The 22205-nt window shown below is 42.9% G+C and overlaps 2 protein-coding genes across 3 annotated transcripts; one reads left to right on the forward strand and one right to left on the reverse strand.

Moving 5' to 3' along the window:
- Nucleotides 1–5690: 5690 nt before the first annotated feature.
- Nucleotides 5691–14506, forward strand: LOC308139232 (beta-galactosidase-1-like protein 2; the record flags this gene model as incomplete). Its single annotated transcript, XM_080508589.1, is given in 26 exon segments — nucleotides 5691–5782; nucleotides 6434–6522; nucleotides 6525–6618; nucleotides 6728–6796; nucleotides 7786–7811; nucleotides 7814–7880; nucleotides 8463–8571; nucleotides 8695–8787; nucleotides 8870–8935; nucleotides 8937–8952; nucleotides 9510–9574; nucleotides 9662–9746; nucleotides 11011–11148; nucleotides 11271–11351; nucleotides 11445–11554; nucleotides 12308–12454; nucleotides 12676–12747; nucleotides 12850–12928; nucleotides 13044–13131; nucleotides 13225–13336; nucleotides 14200–14205; nucleotides 14207–14233; nucleotides 14236–14281; nucleotides 14284–14318; nucleotides 14421–14462; nucleotides 14468–14506. Coding segments are annotated over 26 exon segments (1893 nt in total).
- A 1338-nt stretch (nucleotides 14507–15844) lies between these two features.
- LOC308139235 (galactosylgalactosylxylosylprotein 3-beta-glucuronosyltransferase 1-like) lies at nucleotides 15845–21881 on the reverse strand. Of its 2 annotated transcripts, XM_080508598.1 has the most exons (5): nucleotides 21780–21881; nucleotides 19968–20101; nucleotides 17772–18193; nucleotides 17049–17345; nucleotides 15845–16216 (listed from the first exon to the last, which is right to left on the reverse strand). In XM_080508598.1, the coding sequence occupies exons 2-5, from the start codon at nucleotides 20083–20085 to the stop codon at nucleotides 16142–16144; spliced, it is 912 nt and encodes a 303-aa protein (XP_080364724.1). In that variant the 5' UTR covers nucleotides 20086–20101; nucleotides 21780–21881; the 3' UTR covers nucleotides 15845–16141. The 2 variants fall into 2 exon arrangements, with proteins under 2 accessions (XP_080364724.1, XP_080364723.1); XM_080508597.1 differs by lacking the exon at nucleotides 21780–21881 and having other exon boundaries at nucleotides 19968–20832.
- Between the last annotated feature and the right edge of the window lie 324 nt (nucleotides 21882–22205).

Below are 22205 nucleotides of genomic sequence, written 5' to 3' on the forward strand. Positions count from 1 at the left end.
ACACCCAACAGTGCCGTCTCCTGACGCGGTGTGCGCACTGCATCGTTTGTAAACGGAGTTGTTTTTTGTTTTTTTCTCAGAACATGGCCGTGTAAAGATAAAGACTTCTCTGAAACGAATGAGGTGTTGTGACTTGGAATGTTGTCGTGCAGAAAGGGGGGGGGGGGCTGAGTTGCAAATGCTTTTCTTCCTTGAAAGGTACTTGTGGGTAATGGAGTACAGTATCAAGTAAACCATGTTCAGAGCAATATTCGATTAATGTAAACCTCTAGGGGCCCACATATAATGCAAAATATAACTTCTTAATGCCCATAATGTGCTTGAGTTCTCAATTCAATACCATGAAAACTCTCAGGAGGCGAAAATGTTTCTCTTGACTGTTGTTTCAGGAGACGACAGCCAAAGTGTTTGGGTGTGGTGTCGTCGTGCGGCGGCTCAAAACGTCAAAGTGAAAGAGACGAGACGGCGAGCCAGTTTGAAAAGACCCCCAGATGCCTGCAGCGGAAACACTTTTCCAAAACAGCCATTCCAAAATGTCGATGACCAAAGTCATTCCTTCGCCACGGCTTTCAGGTCACAGGACACCATCTAGGCCGCTGACCAGTTCTCACCATTACACCTGAGCCACACAGAGACGCGCTTCAGGACTGTTTGTTTGCGGGGCCGAACTGAAAGGCAGACGACAGATCGAAAGTGCACAAAAAAAGCTGAGTCGGGACTCCCAGAGCGTCGTCTCAAAACGGCACGACGCCAATTTGTTCATGGCCTCCAGACAAGTTGCCGGAAGGCCCGATTCTCATGAATGGAGCAGTGTTTCCCCTACATGCCATGACGCGCACGCCGCCGCCGCCGCCGCTGATTTATTCATTTATTCAGTTTTACAGTTACTCTGTGAAAAAGTACCATTAGATATACGGTGGCTTCATATCCGGGTCAATCCACCCCACATGGAAAGAACCTATATGAGGATATATGCACATATATGAAACCTATATGCAGCATATATGCACATATATGACAATATATATGCTGTATATATGCACATATATGCACATATATGACAATATATATGCTGCATATCTGCACATATATGACCATATATATGCTGCATATATGCACATATATGACAATATATATGCAGCATATATGCACATAAATGCTGCATATATGCACATATATGACAATATATGGGCTGCATATATGCACATATATGACAATATATGCTGCATATATGCACATATATGACAATATATATGACAATATATATGCTGCATATATGGAAAGTCCCACATGGACAGAACCTATATAAACATATATGTTTTAATATAGGTTTTGATATAGGTTTTGAATATATGTGACATATAAAATTGGCCATTTTCCTATATTTTATGCACATATATGGACCTATATGCACAGATAGGTATATATTTTATTTTTTATATATATATATATACACATATACACATACACACACACACACAAATATATATATATATGTATATATATATGTGTGTGTGTGTGTGTGTGTGTGTGTGTGTGTGTGTGTGTGTGTGTGTGTGTGTGTGTGTGTGTATATATATATATATACATATATATATATGTTGGGATCTGCAGGACCACAGAAAGTTTGTTCATTTCTGGGGAGAGACAATATTCATTTGTCATGAGACGCAGTCATGACATGAATTCTGACCCAGGAATGTGATGGCCTTTCACACCTAGAGTGGGGAAGGGGGGACATTCTCCAGGACCTTCCACCCCCCCCTTTCTGCTCACAAGACTCTTCCCCCATGCAATCAGCCAGTCACTGATTGGTTAAAGCTCTCAGGCTTTGACACCTCTGAATCCACACGTGGAACAAAGAGCCTGCGAAGCCAGGCTTCTTTCTAAAGAGACTCTTGCAAAAGCAAACTCCAACGAGGTGGGTTGCTGGAGAGCAGCTCATCCAGTGTTAGCACACAGCTAACACGAGAGGCCGGCAACCAGAGGCCTCCACTCCTCAACTCATCTGCTGACCCACCACGAGGGTCAGACCTTCCCCTGATCCAGAGACCAGCACCCAGAGTCTGCTCTCCAGGGAAACCAACCGGTTCCTCCAGGACGGGACCAGGGACCCTCACAGAACTTCTTTGTGTTTTTCCTGAACAAGCAGGAAAGCCATCACAGGCCTGAGCGATCAGCTCCTCAGTCTGAACAAAGGGACAGCCAGGCGCTGCAAAGAAGGACAGCTCCTGAAACACCAACTCCACCTTCTTCTTCTCAGCCTGCAGAACCAGCAACCACAGTTAGCAGGAGGTGCTAACTACAGGAGAAGGCACCAGCTTCCCTCCAGCACGACAACTGAACTCTTCCAAGGAAGTGGTAACAACTGGGCATTACTTGAGATTAGTTAAACTTGATGCTATGCATAGAACTGTTTAACTTTATGAAGATGTGTTGATTCTGTTACAGTGATCGCGTTCTGTTGATTATGATATTAGGCACCGTTATCAACCTGTAAACCACTGTTAGCTCTGCCACAGACACAGGGTCTGCATGCTAATCTGCTTTACTAACTTGTTAACTCGCAACCCTACACATATCACATCAAAGACAACATCACACCGTAACCGAACACCATCTGACGACTCCTGACGTTTTACAAGACAAGTCTCATTCACATAAACTCATTCTAGAAATGGTCCCTTAGCAGAGACACACAGAAGCAGATGCTGTGGCTAGCTTCTATTGTTCTTTTGCTATCAGCACATGGCCGAGCTGTAAAGGACAGACTTCCTGTTCTCTGACAACCTCCATTTGGAATGTAGTTTCTTGTGATCCGCCATCTTGTTTTGTAGTTCCATCACACGTCACACACACACACTCCCTCCAACTCTCTCTCTCTCTTTCTCTCTCCACACACACACACACATGCACCTACACACACCCAGCTGTATATAGGTAGTTAGAATCTGTGTTTTATTTGTTTTCATTGTTAATAAATATATTTTTGGAATCATACTTGCTGTTTTATTAATGTGCACAAAGGTGAATGAAATGTCGACCTCTTCTGTGTTAAGAACTCCAAAATCCTTCAAGCTTTACTGTTAATTCTGGTAATTGTAATTAATTTCACTATTAATTCAAATTCCTGATTAACTGTTTAGTATATCTTATGAGACTGATATAACTGAATTGGCTATCATTTCCTGTTACGACAGGTGGTGCTCCGAGGTATCTGTAACAGATCAGATTAAATTTCAACATTATTAATAACTATCTTTGATAATTATTAATCATTATTGATAGCCAACCAAAACATAAATAGTGATCCATATGAGGACATAATGGTCCCAACATATATATATATATATACATATATACATATATATATATATATATATATATATACATATATATATATATATATATATATATATATATATATATATATATATATATATATATATATATATACCTATCTGTGCATATAGGTCCATATATGTGCATAAAATATAGGAAAATGGCCAATTTTATATATGTCACATATATTCAAAACCTATATCAAAACCTATATTAAAACATATATGTTTATATAGGTTCTATACAGAGACACACACAGAGACGCCCTTCTTTTCTCTTCACGCGTCGCATAATAACATTATATAATAATGTCAACATCCCGCCTTATAATGTGATGACTGGTATTGTTATGACGAGAGACTTGTGTTCAAATGGTGTGGATCTAATGTTGTTTTCTGATTGGTTGCAGTGACATCCCCCCCCCCCCCCCCCCCACCCCCAGGAACATGTGGGGGAACTTCCACTTTGTGTCGTAAACATACAACACATATTGGCCACAGTTAGCTCAACTTTAACGGGCAGATTGTCCAATTAAAACCAGTGCTGGAAGTAAGAAAGAAATGTCAGATTGTTACGTATCAACATTTTCAGAATATATTCTTCATATTCTTTGCACAAAAACGATCAAAAACTCAGTTTTTACGCCATCGTGTTGATGGTCCACACTCACTGGACAAATGGAGTCGTTTGTACAATGTACCCTTGAACTAATAAGACTTTGACATCCGCTGTAAAAGTACAAAATCCCTTCCAAAGTCAGAGAGGAGCTTGAAATTATGAGACTGTTTCTACAAAGACACACATTAAAAAAAAAAAAAAAGAGAGAGATTAAAGAAGATATATTTAAAAAACAAAAAAGGTGATTAAGTTGAAGGTATAAAATAGACTAAAAAGCATGATAAATACCTTGTAAGGATAAACTGTCCAAACGGTGCTTCCTCTCGTACGGGACGATCCAAGTGGAACTAAATTTATTCTGCACAGCAAAGTAAATTAGTTCAGTGGTTTCTTGACAAAGACGGGTTGGGCGTGTTCCTCTGGGATCGAAAATGTTTACAGAATTCATTCACTTTACTCAAACCCTCATGAGAAAACAAACGGTTTCGGAGCGTATTCGATTGTACAGGAAGCTAAAAACAGAGAAAACCTCCTAAAAACAAGGACAAACTGGAGATGGGAGAAACACTTTTTGTTTGAGGTCGTGTAACTCGCTGCTTGTTTGCGTATTGTTCTTTAAGTCGAGTCCTCGGGGCTCGTTTAACTGCCAAGTGAGAACTGCAGACATGCAGACAAATACATAATCAATAAATACACATTTAAATATATATATATATATATATATATATCAAATATATTAGTATATAAAAATATGAACAAACAAACAAACAAATAAATACATACATACATAAATAAATAAATAAATCCCTTTGAGAAAATCAATGGGTTTTGTGGCTGGTTCATATATAAAACGAAAGGTATATCAGGTATATTTTCAAACAACACATCAATCCATCTTTTTAGAACGCTTTGTAAGAAACCTCAAAAGAAAATTGCCAAAAAAAACTGCGCTTTAGATTTTCACAGATCAATAAATAAGATCATATCTAAACATTATAAACATTTAACAAACCTGGAGCACGTTGGCAAAAACGTCTGAACACGTTTCATGTTTGTGTGCATTTAAAACGACTATATACCTGGAGGAGCTTAAACCTGACCGGCAGCTTTCCAGACAAATTTCTTCATTAACGTTGAAGCAGAACGGAGTTTAAGCCGATCGCCGGGCGGATTTGGCCAAATCAAGAAACCGGCTCTTTTACTGAAGATTATCTTTAGAAAATAAAACGTATACAGTTCGGGGAGCCATTGTTAGTTTGTTGGCATAAACCTATTTCGACATCGTTACAGTTTATTAATATATTTCATCATTTCTTTTTCCGCAGCCTTCAAAGGTGATCATTTTCGGTGACTTGTCGTTTACGTGTGAACGAAAAACGGGTTTCCGGTTGCGTCCCTGATTGAAGAGGTGCTCCATCGTTTGAACGCGTAAACCCATTTCTGAGAATAACTTAAACCCGAGACGTTTTAGAATAAAGCGACTCCACGATTAGAAAATCTCTATTTTCGACGCAGTCATTCCCCGGTGCGTTTGTATGGAGGCGGTGGTTAATGCATGACGGGGGGGGGTGTTAGCCCTGTTGATGAGTTAAGATTTCCCTAACGCTGCACTGAGGCACTCCCACGAGGCGGTGCGAGGTTCAGGGGGCCGGCGTCATGCGCTCATGTGCTGCCAGTGAAGTCAGCGCCACTGCTGCCCGTGTGACCGACGGTCCCTCCCAACGCCACCGATGGTTGTCCTGAGAGCGAGGGGCCTGCACAAACGGAAATATGCGCTCATCTGCCTGTGCATTGTTGGCCTCGTCATGTACAGATATATTCGGTGAGTTGAAGCTCTCTTTGTGCTTTTAAAAATTATATATATATATATATAATATATATGACCACTTGTTAGGACTGAACCTGCACTGCCAACACTGGTATTAATTTTTTACGATAGTATGTTTATTGTACTTATCCTACACTTTGCCCCCCCATCATAGTTTATTTTCCTTGTATCTCATCTTACTGTATATTCTGCTCCCCTTAGAACTTATTGTACTTTATTATAGTTTGTGATTTTTATCTTATTTTTAGTCCTATTTGATAGTCATTGTATATAAGATTCCTCTATTCTTATCTGTTTGCACATTTCTTGTCTTTCCTTTCCTCATGAGTATATATATATATAAAACCCTTCAGAGTACATGTACCACAGGTATCATAGACTTTAATAGCAGTAGTTCCATTGTATTCTATCATCTTATCTCCAATATGAAACGTGAGGTCCGTATCACTGCATGGACGTCTGTCTTGCCTTCCCGTTGTGATGTGTCCTTGTCCCTCAGCGATTCTGCTCGTCTTGCACATTTTCCACTTAACGAGCGCGTCATGTGGTGGAGCCCCCCCCCCCTCCGCCCCCCCCAACAACAATAGCCAATGCTCTGCATTATGTGATTTCGGGCTCGCTAATGACCTCCACCCCGTCTCCCAGCATGCCGGCGAGGGGCCGGAGGTTGAGCAGGAAGGTGGGCCTCAGCGCCAACACGTCCCAGTTCACCCTGGAGGGGGAGCCGTTCCGCATCCTGGGGGGTCCGTCCACTACTTCCGTGTGCCCCGGGCCTACTGGAGGGACCGCCTGATGAAGATGAAGGCCTGTGGCATCAACACCCTCACAACGTATGACGGTTTTTTTTATTAAGGGGGGAGGGGGTTAACGAGCCCCCGTCGTCACGGTGGGGGGGGGGGGGTCGTTAACCCCGGCTGTCACACGTTCGTCCCCTTGCAGATTTGTGCCCTGGAGTCTGCACCAGCCGGGGAGGGGGGCCTTTGACTTCAACGCTCAGCTGGATCTAGAGTGAGAAGCGTCGTCTTCATTTGACTGCGATGCAAAAACACCAGCGTTTAATCACTCAGCGGGGTTAGAAAACACTCCGGACCACGTCTGCAGCTGCTCCAGCAGGGACAAAACAAAAAAAACAAAAACAAAAAAAAACACCAACGCGTCTTGTTAGTGTGTGGGAATACTCTGACTCCGGAGCCCGGGGGGGGGGGAGAAGCTCCAGTCTCACCTGGCAACAGCAGCAACTCCACAACAACAACAACAGTGATGTGCTGTGGTGAGTTTCTACACCTCCGCCACACACACACACACACACACACACACACACACGCATATGCAATTGTTTATCTTCAGATTCACTGACAAATGCACACTTTCTCATAAATAGTAATAATAGTGGAGATCTCTGTGTATATGTTGGCCAACCACATGAATATTTCCTTTTTTTAACATGTTATTGTTAATTACTTGATATTTAAATAATTCTATTCTATTAATGTTCTGTGTGTAGAAAACTGTTGATAGAATCTATCTCTCTCTCTCTCTCTCTCTCTCTCTCTCTCTCTCTCTCTCTCTCTCTCTCTCTCTCTCTCTCTCTCTCCTCCCTCCCTCCTCCCTCCCTCCCTCCCTCCCTCCTCCCTCCCTCCCTATCTATCTATCTATCTATCTATCTATCTATCTATCTATCTATCTATCTCTCTCTCTTGCTCTCTCTCTCTGTGTCTCCCCCCCTCCCTCCCTCTCTCTCTCTCTCTCTCTCTCTCTCTCTCTCTCTCCTCTCTCTCTCTCTCTCTCCCTCCCTCCCTCCCTCCCTCCCTCCCTCCATCCCTCCATCCATCCATCCATCCATCCATCCATCCATCTCTCTCTCTCTCTCTCTCTCTCTCTCTCTCTCTCTCTCTCTCTCTCTCTCTCTCTCTCTCTCTCTCTCTCTCTCTCTCTATATATATATATATATATATATATATAATATATATATATATATATATATATCCCTCCTCCAGAGCCTACATCGGTCTGGCGGATGAACTGGGTTGTGGGTGATTCTCCGTCCAGGACCTTACGTTTCCTCGGAGCTGGACTTGGGAGGGTTGCCTAGGTAACGACGCTTCAATCTGCTGTCTGAGCATGAAAGACGGAAGGTTCAGGATGGAGGTTGTGCCTTTTCCTGCTTTCACTTAACGATAGAACTATAGTGAGGTAAAAACAGCAATCATTTAAATTAAATAAAAAAAAAAAAAACGTCCTTAGAAAAACAAAGAGAGGCATCGAATAATGGTCATACATGAAAGCTTGTTTTCAGCGTTCCTGTGGTTCCTATGTAAATGTACATCGTTTTCACAACACTGTAAACATGAAACGTTTCGGAAACGAAACCCGCAAAAAATTGTGCCACCAAATGTTTTTAGTACCTGCTCCACATTGAAACAACGAATCGAAGAATAAAAATGTAAAACACACAATAATGTTAACAATAACAATGCAAATTAGACCACAGAAGATATACACAAGTATATAAAAAAATATATATCCATGTATGTATATTGCACATAGAAATAGAAGCTCCTTCTCAGCCTGTTTCCCTTCAGGCAGAACTGCCACCGCCCTGCTGGCAGCAGAGAGAACAGTCTGAGACTGGGGTGGTTTTGTATTTATTTTTGTTGTTGTTGTTCTTTTGCAGCTGGCTCCTCCGAGACGCCGGCATGAGGCTGAGGACGACCCACCCAGGATTCACTCGGGCCGTCGACACGTACTTTGACAAGCTGATACCGAAAGTGGTTCCACTGCAGGTCGCTTTTTCAGAATTAAAACCGGGGGGGGGGGGGGGGGGGGGGGGGGGGGGGGCAGTCATTGAAAAAGGCGGGCGTTTATTCAAATTGTGATCACGGTGGAAACATGTTCACGTGTCCTAGTTCAAGAAGGGGGGTCCCGTCATCGCGGTGCAGGTGGAGAACGAGTACGGGTCGTATGCGAAAGATCAAAGCTACATGCTTTTCATCAAAGAGGTGCAGTCCAGCAGGCTTAAGATGACCAACCTGTAACGTCACTATATTTAAATGTTGGGTGTTTTTTTTTTTTTTTTTTAAGGCTCTACAATCGAGAGGAATCAGCGAACTTTTGCTCACATCAGACGACCACAATACATTAAAGTCCGGGGGGCGTGGAAGGAGGTACAGCATGTTTTCACTGTGAAGTCGCTTAAATCTTCGGGGCCCGTTCACCTAAACCAGCTGTTTTTGTCCTGTCGTCCACGTGAGGCATGTTTTAGGAGCGGGAAATTTTAAAACCCCGGCTCGTGCCGTCCAACCACCCCGGGTAATCACCCCCCCCCCCCGCCGCGATCCGTGATGTCATCAAGTAACCACAACAATCAGGGGCTACAAGCTCCGGTGGAGCTGCAGAAGCTACTGACGCTAGCAGCAGGAGGAGCGGGGCCATAGACCTATAGAACTAGAACTATATAGAGGTTTACGAGCAGGATTCTACTTCTAAAGTTCTACGTGGATGTGGTGGTGACGCTGCAGGTCAAAGGCCAGGAAGCTGAAGCGAGTGAGGCCATCCACTCCAGTCACAGACTGCTCTCTCTGCCGCTTATTTTTGATTTATTTATTTTCAAAATTGTTGTTTTTTACGTGGAACAAGTGCTAAAAAAAACCGTAACCCTCACGCTCTCTTCAGTTTGTCCTGTGCTGAACACCAGGATCCCTCTAACCGTCCCGTCTTGTAGCCGTCAGGTCGGTGAAGCTGCAGAAGCTGAGTCAGCGAGACGTCCAGGATCTGATGGCTGTGCAGGTTTGTGTCTCTTTCCTCCTTCCTCTCTTTCACCGTGTCTCAGAGGGACGTCGGCGTCACCAAACCCCTCTGCTCCTGACGTTTCAGCCTCACGGCCCCGCCATGGTGATGGATTACTGGACCGGGTGGTACGACGTGTGGGGGGACCTCCACCATGTGCTGCCCCCGAGGGTCAGGAGCGATACTGCTTTTTAAAAAAATGTTTTTACCTTTTACGCTTTCTGTTAAGCCGACCAGTAAAATTGAATTCCCGGTTTTGTTTTTCAGCCAGGTCTGCCGGCGTTAGTCCAAGTTGTCAAATGAGCATTAATCCAAGCTGTCTTTTAACACCTGTACACAACATCTCTATCTCACCATGACAAGTGTTTTGCATGACAAATGCTCAGCGACCTGCAAGCATGAAAATCAGTGTGGCTCTGCTTTGAATGAGTCACATTAGCTCCTGTTGAGCTGCTCAGTATGGAAGTAGAACTGTGCCATCAGATTCTGAATTCGAATTTCTAACTCTGAATTTTTTTTACCATCAAAATCAGACTATGAATTTTAAAAGCTGTCGAATTTCAAGTACGTATCTTTTTTTGCTTGTGATTTTTTTCCCCCAACATCTAAAAATATTCAGTGTGTAAAAATTCAATGTGTCTAAAAATTCAGCTGTAAAAAATTCAGCTGCAAAAAAAATTCAGCCACAAAAACAAATTGTGACCAACAAAGCTTCCCTTGATTGGATGTTGGGTGAGTGAGACAGGCATCGATTGCATCGTCCTGACGGCACAGATATTCTGGCTGTTTTGCAGCTGAATTTTTCGCAGCTGAATTTGTTTTTGCAGCTGAATTTTTTTTTACAGCTGAATTTTTTTTGCAGCTGAATTTATAGACACATTGAATTTTTACACACTGAATATTTTTAGATGTTGAAAAAAAATCAGAAGCAAAAAAGATACGTACTTGAAATTCGACAGCTTTTAAAATTCAAAGTGTGATTTCGAAAAAATTCAGAGTTAGAAATTCGAATTCAGAATCTGATGGCACAGTTCTACTTCCATACTGAGCAGCTCAACAGGAGCTAATGTGACTCATTCAAAGCAGAGCCACACTGATTTTCATGCTTGCAGGTCGCTGAGCATTTGTCATGCAAAACACTTTACAGCTGAATTTTTTTACAGCTGAATTTTTTTGCAGCTGAATTTTTAGACACATTGAATTTTTACACACTGAATATTTTTAGAAAAATCAGAAGCAAAAAAAGATACGTACTTGAAATTCGACAGCTTTTAAAATTCAAAGTCTGATTTCGATGGTAACAAAAATTCAGAGTTAGAAATTCGAAATTCAGAATCTGATGGCACAGTTCTACTTCCATACCTCAGGCCACAAAGGCGGATTCAAAACTGATTGAAATTCCAGTTCCAATCCCTCCTTTTTGTGCCGTTTGTCAGACGTGGTGTCCACCGTGAGGGAGATCCTGAGGAGGGGCATGTCTGTCAACCTGTACATGTTCCACGGAGGATCCAGCTTTGGCTTCATGAGCGGCGCCCTGTCCGACCCGTCCTACAGAGCTTTGGTCCCCAGCTACGGTCGGTTCCTTATTTCAACAATGACACCCTGCCCTGCTTTGGTATTTTTGCCATCGAAGGAACAGCAAAATGACTGTCACGTCCAGCAGATGGCAGCGCCTGACAGGCTATTTGTTCTGCAGATTATGACGCTCCGCTGACTGAAGCTGGGGAATACTCTCCAAAGTACCACCTCCTGAGGGACCTGCTTTCTCGATACAACAGTGAGTTGAACGCACGGTGGCGCACTGGTTGACCTTTTGCCCTGCTGATTGGCTTTTTTTTTTTTTCTTTTCTTTTAAACCTCCTGTGCACAGGAGGGGACCCTTTCCCCGACATGCCCGCCCTGCACTACAAGGAGGCCTACGAATCAGCTATTACCTACCATCACCTGTCCTTATGGGAGGCTTTGAGTTTCACTGAGGAAGTATGGCGGATTATCATATGTCTTTGACACAAAGGGGGGATTTCTATGGGGTTATATTTGTGCCAAAATTCTGAGTGAGCGATGGGAAAATTTGAGGGCGAAAAAATTAATTGTGCAAGCGCACTAATAGCATTTTGAGGAAATATTTAAATTGCGCAAAGAAAAACTTTGCACGCTCAAAAATCATTTCTGCTCTCAGTTTCTCTCCATGTTCGCTCAACCTCTCTCTCTCGCTCTCTCTCTCTCTCTCTCTCTCTCTCTCGCTCGCTCAAATCTCTCCACCTCCGCCCAAGTTCTGCTGTGCGGTCGCTCAAAATGTGCAAAGCCCAAATGTGACAGACACAGTTGTCCACCAATCACAGAAATTCAGAGCGGGCATTGAACTCTGATTGGTTGCTTCGGATTCCGGAAGTTCCTCACAACCAACGAAGAAGAAGAAGAGGGAAAAACAAACTGCGAGGGAAAACAAATGTTGTTATCCAGAATCGTTATCTTTAGTTTTCCGTATTTCTGTTTTCCCCTCGCGGTTTATTTTTCCCTCTTCTTCTTCTTGGAGAGAAACAGAGCAGAAATGATTTTTGAGCGCGCAATCTCAAGTTTTTCTTTGCGCAATTTAAATATTTCCTCAAAATGCTACTAGTTGCGCTTGCACAATCAATTTTTTTGCGCTCAAATTTTCCCATCGCTCGCTCAGAATCTTGGCACAAATTGAACCCCATAGATATCAGTAATCATTCACGTGTCTCACTGCAGCCGTTCAAGTCCGAGAAGCCGGTCAGCATGGAGAATCTGCCGGCGAACAACGGAAACGGCCAGTCGTACGGCTACACCCTGTACGAGACGGAAATCAGCAGCGGAGGGCTGTTGAAGTCTGGAGACAACGTTCGAGACCGAGCGCTGGTGAGCCCCCCCCCCCCCCCCCCACCTTTTCTCACCGGATGTACAGTAAAAAAAACCAGCTACTCTTCTATTATAAATGGATCATAAATCGATGTTGTGTAAACAAAAGGCTTTGAGGCGAAACACTTTCTGGTCGAAAATCAAAGCAGACGGAAGAAGCGATGCTTGTTTTTGCTGTTTTGGCTTTGTAGCATAATTACTTGATGATTATCGCCCCCCAGGTGTTCGTAGACAGAGTCTACATCGGCCTTTTCAAGCGCCAGAGGCTGGAGCTGGCGGTCCCTGACGGTAAGGTATGGCATCAGACACGCAGACGCCTCAATGGAACCCGTGGATTCGCCGACGTCTCGGCCGTTCGGAGTCAAAAGACGCTAAAAGCGCTCGACCCTTTGCAGGAGCGGCGTACTCTGAGCTTATTGGTGGAGAACTGCGGCCGGGTCCACCGGGGGCGGGACCTTGACAGGCAACATAAGGGTGATTGACAGACGAGGAAAAAAACAACAACAATTTCCTCGCTACGCCGGCTATGAAATCACCGGAACACACGATCGGTCGTTTACAAGCTAAATTTGATTTGGTTTTCTCGCAGGACTGGTGGGAGACGTTTTATTAAACGACGTCCCCTTGCGGGATTTTACGATCTACAGCCTGGATATGAAACCCGGCTTTATTGACAGGTTTGTTCGCCCGATTGAATCGGACTACGTGCAACCTTCATTTCTCTGCAGCGGAGTGTAAAATATCCTTTTTTTGGGGGGGGGGGGTTTCAGTCTTTACCAGGCACCTTGGAAAACTCTTCCTGAAAATCCAAGTTTCCCCGGATTTTTCATGGGAAGGCTTTTCGCGTACGGATATCCCAGCGACACGTTCGTGAAGCTGCCAGTAAGTACAGCGGAGGGGTCGTTCCTGTTTCATCAAAACGGCGAGTGTTTTTATTTCACCTGAATGTTATGTCCTGAATATATATATATAAGTATAGATATAAAAAAAATTTTTAAAAATAAAATAAATATATATGTATATATACAGTATATTTAAAAAAAAAATTTATATATATATATGTATTTTTAAAAAATGTAAAAAAATAAAAAAAATGTAAAAAAAAATAAAAAATGTAAAAACATTTTTTTAAATGAAGTATTCAAGATATTCCCCACTTGTATTTTTCCATTAAGATTTATTTTAAATACACTAAAATGAAAATAAATTATACTAAAAAAACAGCGTGGTCAAGTTGCTTGGAAATAGTAATTAGTTACTCACTATTGATTACTTCCCTGAGAAAGTAATCCAGTTACTTTACTGATTTCTTCTTCTTAGGTCCTTTTTTAGTTGCTTTTCAACAAAAGTGATGCACAACCTGAATACGCCATAAAGCAATAGATCTTTTTGTCTCATTCTATTGGTTTGATTTGATTCCATCATATAAAACTGAATTAATTAATTTAGTTCATTTCAGTGTTTTAACATGTTGCATCAAGCAGAAGTTAAATATACATTTAAACAATCTCTGACTTCCTGAACTTTGCATCGCATCTTAATGACGCCAATTAAGAGTTTCTTCTGTTAACTTGCTGAGTTGCCGCTTTTTCCTCAGATTTAAGGTGGAATTTTTTTGTTTTTCTTGTATTTGGAGGTAAATCATTCAAAGAGCGTCGTCACTGGTTCTTCATAGACGTTTAAACAGTTCCGTCGCCCGATTCTTACTGCGTTTCTGATCGCGGCTCCTGTGTGCGGCTGCTCAGGGCTGGGGAGAAAGGCGTGGTGTTCATAAACGGCGTGTGAACCTGGGCCGGTACTGGTCCATCGGGCCCCAGCAGGCTCTCTACCTCCCGGGCCGTTCCTCAACGGCGGCATCAACCAGGTAACGGCGGCTTCTCTCGGCTCCTGTGTCCCAACAAGCTGTGAGAATATCTGTTGGGGGGGAGAAACGTGACGTCTCCCTTGTTTCCTCAACATAAATCAGGTGGTTGTGTTTGAGGAGCAGGAGGGGGACTACAAGGTCCTCTTCGAGATGTGCCGGATCTCGGCATGGCAGCAGACGTTCAGTGACTCTCATCCCCCCAAACACTGGAACTGACTTCTTTATATATATATATATATATATATATATTATATATATATATATATACTATATATATATATATATATTCAGTGACTCTCACATCCCCCGAAACACTGGAACTGACTTCTTTATTTATATATATATATATATGTATATATATATATATATATGTGTGTGTGTGTGTGTATAAATAAAGAAGTCATGTGTCATTTATTGGTGTTATTTTGTTTTCATTGCAACAGCTTCAGATTGTTACGGTATTTTGCACGTAAAATTAGCATGATGAATAAAAAGTGACTGATGGGCTCGGGGATTGAGGATTCACTGTTTCAGTGTGTAAAAGACACATGCAGCCACAGGTAGAACATGTTCTCATTTAAACCTTCATCTGTATTCATAAACATACATTATAGGATATGCAACATTTATTTTCTTTTTTTTCATTTGAACATGCATTTGACCAAATAAGATATATAAATTACCAACAACAACAATAACATTTACATGGAAACTACATTAATTCACAAGTTACCCCCACAAACATACAGTACAACTGCTACTTTGTTTCCTTGTGTGTTCATTCAACCATTTTTTTTATAAAATAGACCTGAACTTATTTTATAATATGATGGATAATGTCAACTTGCTCTATGATGGGATGCTTCTTTATAATACATGAAGGCACACGTCATAATTCCATTATGAGAGGAATGTAGATTAAGTTGCATTTTTATTAAAAAAAAAAAATAATAATAATAATAATCATTTTTAAATATTTAAATATGTCACATTTTCATTTCAAGTGACATTTATTTTGACAACACATGCTGAGGTAGTTTCTCATTGCTCCGCCCCCTAAAAGCAGTCAACGTGTCAATATGTCATCATGCTCCAAGACATTCTTTTTTTTTCTTTCTTCCTGTTCGGTGGCTTCGACAAACAATATCATGTGACTGAGAGCCTTCTGGTGTCAGGACAGTTTTTGCTCTTGCAACAGGCAGAGACTAAGAGTCTCCAACCGTTGCTGCTTTTATTAGAAGTTGGCAAAGCTTCTGTGGGGGGGGGGGGGGGGGGGACGACGCTCAGAGAGAGAGAGAGAGAGGAGAGGGCTGCCCACCCCTGGTCGAGAAAGTAACATGGTTTTCAAGCAGGAACATAAATTAACAAAGTAACAACAACAAAAGAAGAACGTTTTGATAGTTGAATGAACGATGGCAGAGAACAAGCAACATCAGCAGCACATCTCATTGATGAGGAGTGGAAATGTGTGTGTGTGTGGTTGGGGGGGGGGGGCCCTGTAGCGGCTACAGGGCCCCCCCCAGACCTGGGAAGGTCCCGGCGAACCACCCCAGAGAGCCACACCCTAGCCCAGAAGGCACCAGGCACCCCTCCCCAGGCAAGAGGAGCCCACAAGAGAAAGATAAAGGCATGCAACCCAAGCCGCCAAGTCCAAACGTGTGGCGATCCCGGTGGTGAGGGCCGCTGCATGCCCCCCTACCCCCCCTTCCGACCAGGGAAGAACGAAGGCTCGGCCGGATCCACTCGGAGGACAGACAACTCCCCCTGCCCCCAGGAGCCCCGTGTCTCGAAGGACATTTCTAAATCTGCCGTCAGATGACGTGTCATGTCTCAATGAACGGGTTTCCATAACCTCTGTAAAGAGGCGGCGGTGCAGCACGAGTGTGCCAAACTAAAACCTGTGGATGAGAAGAAAAGCAGACACAAGCAGAAAAATGGTCAATATGAGTCGAGTCCAACACACAGATCCTGGTTTAAAATACCACACAGTGTGTACATAGGACATTTAAGATAAGCCGTGGACCTTAAGAGGCACTTTAAAGGTTCACTGTACTGTTTCTGAAAAATAGTCTAAAATGATCCAAACCTATGAATAATTTTGGGGTAAAAAAAACTTCTTGTCAAAGTAGCTTGAAAACGTTGTGTTCTGTGGTACTATTAATAGAGTTACTTAAAGGAGTCATATTATGCTAAATTGACTTTCTAATGGTTTTCCAACTTTAATAATCATCCCCAGACCGTGTCCTCTCTCTCCCCAGCTTGTTTTCACTTGTGTGTCGCTCCAACCAGCCAATCAGAAATCAAACCCTATATAGTGTCAACGGGGGGGGGTTTAGCCAATCACAATCAAGGTATGCTCCTCCCCTTTGACTCCTCCCACAATTAGGCAGCTCTGCTCTGGCCCATGGCACCACGAGAGGAAGTACTTCCTCCTCTTCCCATAGATGGGCGTGTGTGTGGACGGAGCCAGTCCAGCTCACACAGACACAGCAGATTCTGAATGGAGCTCCTATGATCCAATATTCTAATGGGGAAGCAATAAACATTGAATACAATGTTTCTGGACCCACGGGACTCGTGTGAAAGTGTTGAAAAGCTGCATAATAGGACCATCACCAGATTGACCGACCCTGTTGTCGTGTTCCACCCCGTCAAGTAACCACTTCTACACGCTGCACCTTCGATCACTCTAAGAACAAATGTTATCTACTCCAACCTTCCCTTTCTCACCTTGGTGCAGTTCTCAGCTTTGGGCTCCAGGTCGCTCAGAGTGACCAGACCCTCTAAGAACCTGGTCTCCTGATGTCCCGATGGTACCCCGTACAGCTTGAAGTTCGCATCAGGTTTGGACAGAATGAGCTGCAGGTTCACCGCAAATCCCGCCATGTCGATGGCAAAGGGTCGATTCGGGGCATATTTAACGTCCCAGCCGGACACCTTGCCCGAGGCGTTGACTTTGGGGGCCTCAAATCGCATGGCACCCACAAAGGCCACGGGCCACACGGATACTTTTTTAGTGTAGCGCATCTGAAAGGGAAAACAGATGAAAATACAAGTCATTAATTTAATAAAAGTTGAATTTCATAAACTACAGCAAAAGGCAGAGGACAGAATGAGGAGGCCGGAAATGATGCGTTGAACCCAATGAAGAAATGGTTTTAGAGGTGAAGGCGAGAATTATCTTTGGTATTCTGCCTCCAAGAAACTATAGTTATTGTTGTGGAATGGTTTTCCAGGAATCTCATTATAACCCGATGGCTGGTCACAAGGGGTATGGGGTAATTGTGGAGCAGATAATCGCCAGATTCTCATGACCCTGCATCCACTTGTGAGCCTAATGCAGATAGTAATGCTTTAGAAAAGCACCACATTGCCAGAATAAACTCTCCTGTGAAAGTCTGTTTGTGCTGAGAACCCACAGGGTGGTGCTGCGCCCCGGTACAATCGCCTCACCTCGTCGAACAGCTCCAGACTGTACGTGTTGTCGTCGTCTGCAAAGAAGACGACTCCAGGTCGGCTGTCATTTACGCTGAACGTGTCCCGGAGCCACTTCAAACCCACGTTTCTCTGGCCGCTGCCCTTGGAACTAAGCTTATCAGTTATCTGCACGTTGAGGTGGGTGTAGTTCAGCCCCGTGTTTTCGAGGAGGCGGCCGACAAAATTGGACTTTCTGTTGGAGTCTTCGACCACGATCCAGTGCAGGTTGGCCACGTGGAGCAGAGTGTTGGACATGCGTATCAATTCCGCCTTCTGCATTATTCGGTAGTATGTCGGAGTGATGACGTAGATCGTGGGCAGGCTGTGGGACCAGGGCGGAGGCCGAACGTAGACATTTTTACTGATGACCTTGCTCCCCCTCTTGAACAAATCGATATCTATTCAGGAAGCAGAATAAAGACAATGAGCTCCCACGTGATGTCAGATGTAGATTAAACATTGTGCTACATTCAGTTGCTGAACACTTATCTCAGTTAACTTGTAGTTAGGAGAAAGTGTTGTTGACGCAGGGCTTATATCTTGAAAGGCAGCTATGCAATAGTCTAGCAAAAACCTGGAAATCCATTTTGGAGAGTTATTTTGAAGGAGTTTGGGGTATTCATTTTGTAACGCAGGTGAACGGGTCATTGTTTGACTGACATCTGATAGCGCAATATCGGGTGTGAATTGCACAACAGTGTTCTGCCAAGCTGCAGTTGATGACATCATCTCGATGTTGGGGAAATGGATTTCATAGATTTCACAACTTCGGACACATTTTAAGGCGTTTATCATTTCTTGAAAGGAAACTTTGTTATCTGGATTTCGAAGCAGTCAAACTTATACTGTAGAGAGTCGGAGCCTCTGCATGATCCCCCCCCCCCCCCCCCCCCCCATTAGAGCCCATTATTTATTAAAAAATTTTTTTTTATTTAACTTAATTTAAAAAAAAATTCATTAGAGCCCATTATAAATCACCCTTAAAATTCCAGGAAGACATCAGATAACAACATTTATCTCTCACCAGACACGCTATGTGTTTTGGAAGTAACCCAACATGCGTTATCTTGTCTCGTCACTTTGTTGGAGTGACAGTTAAGCCACTTGTTTGCTTTTGATCAGGGCGGGATTTAAACCCTCAGGACGTTTTTCTTCCCCCATGTATTTCAATGAGAGGAGGAAAACGGCGGGATTCGAACTCCAACTTTGATGACAAAGTCTACAAAGCTCGAGTTATGATAACGTAGTACAGAAATTTGAATCAGAAGGGACTCCTTTGTTATTTGAACAGTTTTAAAGAGGATACAATAATCACCCTCCAAGGAGATATCGTTTTTGCGAAGCACAAATTGGAGAAGAAATCTTACTTTGAACGGCAAATTGCGGACTTCCTGTTGGCTTTAGGTCAGGGATGTGAGCACGGGACTTTTAAATCTTGATGAGACGAACAAATGAGTTTTGCTTTGATCCCTTTGTGACATTCCTACTATGGAATCACAGGATGGCCAAAATGAAAAGGAAATAAATGTGGAAATATAAAGAGAATCAATAATACAAAAAAATACACAAAGGTAGTCGTATTCTTTTTCTATCTTGTCTTTGCTTTTTCCATTTTGTCAATGCTCCTCCTGTTTTGTCTTGGTCTTTTTTCATTTGCTTTTTGTCATCGCATTTACTGGATGAGTCAATCGAGTGACCAGGCGCTGACTCATCACCCTGAACGGGAAGCCCCGCCCACAGCCCTCACTGATTTGCATTGCATTGCTTTTGTCTTTTGACTTGACTCATCCAGTTTATTTCCTATTCATTTTGGCACTCCCGTAACTCCACATCCAACAGGTTTCCAGGGGGCGCCACAGAGCAGATTTTGCCACTCTGGAGGTTAATCTTTGCATTTTATTAAGTTGTTCGCATGTTAAATTAAACTGTTTGATGCTCAGCCACTGGTATAACCTGCTGCAAAATGTTAATCGCAATCTCTGTAACAGTTATTGATATTTAGCGCTGCGCAAGTAAGAAAAGGGTTTAACATTTTCAAGTAACAAGGCATTTCCAAAGGCTTGACATTAGCACAAGTAAAAAACAAAACAAAACATTGTTTAAATGGTGGGAAGATGCTGATGAAGATGTAGACAAGCATCTTTGTTTTCATATATCTAATGCAAAAGTTACCTTTTCCTTTTGTAATCAGAGGTGTGATGGTGCTGTGGAAAGAAGCTTGAAGGAACCACGCCAAGGGCAACGCGATGATCAAAACCTTAGCGATGCGCTTTACCTTCACCGGCGGCATCCTGTCGCGCAACGATCTGTAAAAAAAAAAAAAAAAACATGTGATACGACACGCAGTGAGAAAGATCAGTGTGAACATTCCAGCCATGAAGCTTCCAGCACAAAGTCTCAACTAGTTATAAATCTTTTGGAGGTTAAAACCGGCTGAACACCGGCGACAACTACTGTCCTGACATGCAAACTACAGTGATTGTTTTGAGGAAAAAAAAACCCAAAAACATTGGCATCAGAACGTGAAACTTGTTTATTTTACGGGGAAAAAAAGCACAAAAAAAAGCCCATGCAGTTCCCAGTCCGCCGTTGTTTTGAGAACAGAGCCAGTGGAGGGGAAACATGCCGGTGTTTCTCAAAAAAAAAAAAAAAAGACGAGACCAACTGGAAAGTCAAGACACGGAGGGTGTGGAGAGGAAGACGGGATGCCAGCTCTCAGGTAAGGCGGCAGCGCGGAGCACGACATGAAGGCAATGACACTTTAATTATAGGATTGACAAAACAAAGACACAACAAAAGAAATAGTCTTAATGAATTCCCCAGCTATTTTCTCTTTGCGGCTCCTTAAACCCGGCAGGTGTGCAAGGACATTCCATATTTTACAATTCTTCCCTCACCCTTCCCTGGAATCTAAACGCCGTTGCATGTTTGTTTGGTTTTTTTTGTCCATCTAAAAGTATGAGGGACAGAATAAAAAGAGGTCAATGGATTCTGAGCCTTGTGTTCATGGAGGCGGGTGTCCGGGTGCTGACAACCTGGTTTCTTCTTCCTATGAACACTAAAAAAAAAGAAACGCAGCCTCTCTTTCCCATCCTCATCAGTGGAAGTTTGATGTAACTGATCTTATTTGAGGACAAGATAACTCCGAGGATCACATTTTATGTTTGTAATCCAGCAACTATCCAAAATGTTTGTTTAAAAAAAAAAAAAAAAGCCAACAGAAAATAACATGAGAACCAGTTTGACATCAGTGATGTTTGCGCTCTCTCTCTTTTTTCATGATGTTGTAACACTTTATGTAAGGATCTATTGTGTAATCAGAAGGAGGAGAGAATCACCCCGAGGCAGGATGGAATGGAGTGAAGACCCAGAATGACATGATCCTGATCACTTTTTGGGAGAAGAAGGTCATTTATCCTGAACCCTGGCCAGACCCACCCCTGAAAACCCTTGAAACCCCTTGAAACCCTTGACGCTGGCGTCATGTGTTCACTGGTTATCTGGGTGGAGGAGGAGCAGACGAGGAAACACCACCAACAGTGTTCGTCACTCAGTGATGTTCAGTGCTCGTCCAGTTTCACCGGCCATGAAGCAGGATGAGCCTCCCTGGCAGTGATTGACTCCTGGGACGGATCAATGAGGCTTTTTAACTGACTTGCTTTGGCAAGTCGCTAAACGTTTGGTCCAAAAGACGGACATCTTCAGGCAACTCGTCAAACCTTGACAAGAAATGATCCCGAATCTTCATAAAGTGTCCTCCACCCCCTCAGAGAAGTAATATTAATCACGTTATTCCCTGATAGTCAACAGTTTTCAGGGACACACTTTGATCGGAATCCCAGTTTTCTGTCGTTCAACCACACAAACAGTCTAATTTAACCCCCTTCGGAATGAAAAGTCCTCTGCGCAGTCAGAAAAAAAAAAAAGACACTTCTGTTTGTCAGCGCTCCAAATACCAAGAAAATGAAAATAAAGAGTTCAGACCTTAACAGCAAAAATGAAGCTCCTCAACATCCACTCCTGCTCAGGTCGTCCTCTCGCTTGGTTTTCTCTTCAGGTTAAAGTGAGAAAGATAGAATGATGACAGCTGAAATATTATGTGGCGGGTGTGGCGTGAATCAACCAACTTTATAAGAGCGTAGCTCCGCATGTCGCCAAACCTGATTGTTCATCTCATCATGTCGGCGGCTCCTATTCAACCTGCCATGAAAAGAAAACCACAAAAAGTAAATAAACCTCAGGAGCCAATTGAAAGAAATCTTTTGTTTTTTTTCTTTGTGGGGTTTCCCCCCCCCCACAATATTTAATCAGGTTTTTGACTACGAGGCGCGAAAATCCTTCAACATTTTGGTATTACACATATACACATTCGGAACGGGGAAGCGTTGTGTTTGTGCAAACGGTGAAAAT

This window comes from Blennius ocellaris (genome assembly GCF_963422515.1).
Source record: "Blennius ocellaris genome assembly, chromosome: 14".
NCBI classification, from domain to species: Eukaryota; Metazoa; Chordata; class Actinopteri; order Blenniiformes; family Blenniidae; genus Blennius; species Blennius ocellaris.

What these genes read in the sequence shown, in the direction of transcription:
- LOC308139235 (XM_080508597.1), bottom strand. Translation starts at nt 20,172, where the DNA reads ATGGCTGGAATGTTCACACTGATCTTTCTCACTGCGTGTCGTATCACA. An exon ending in TCTGATTACAAAAGGAAAAG is followed by an intron (nt 18,194 to 19,967) that starts GTAACTTTTGCA and finishes CTTCCTGAATAG; the next exon opens with ATATCGATTTGTTCAAGAGG. An exon ending in AAGCTGAGAACTGCACCAAG is followed by an intron (nt 16,217 to 17,048) that starts GTGAGAAAGGGA and finishes TCTCATCCACAG; the next exon opens with GTTTTAGTTTGGCACACTCG.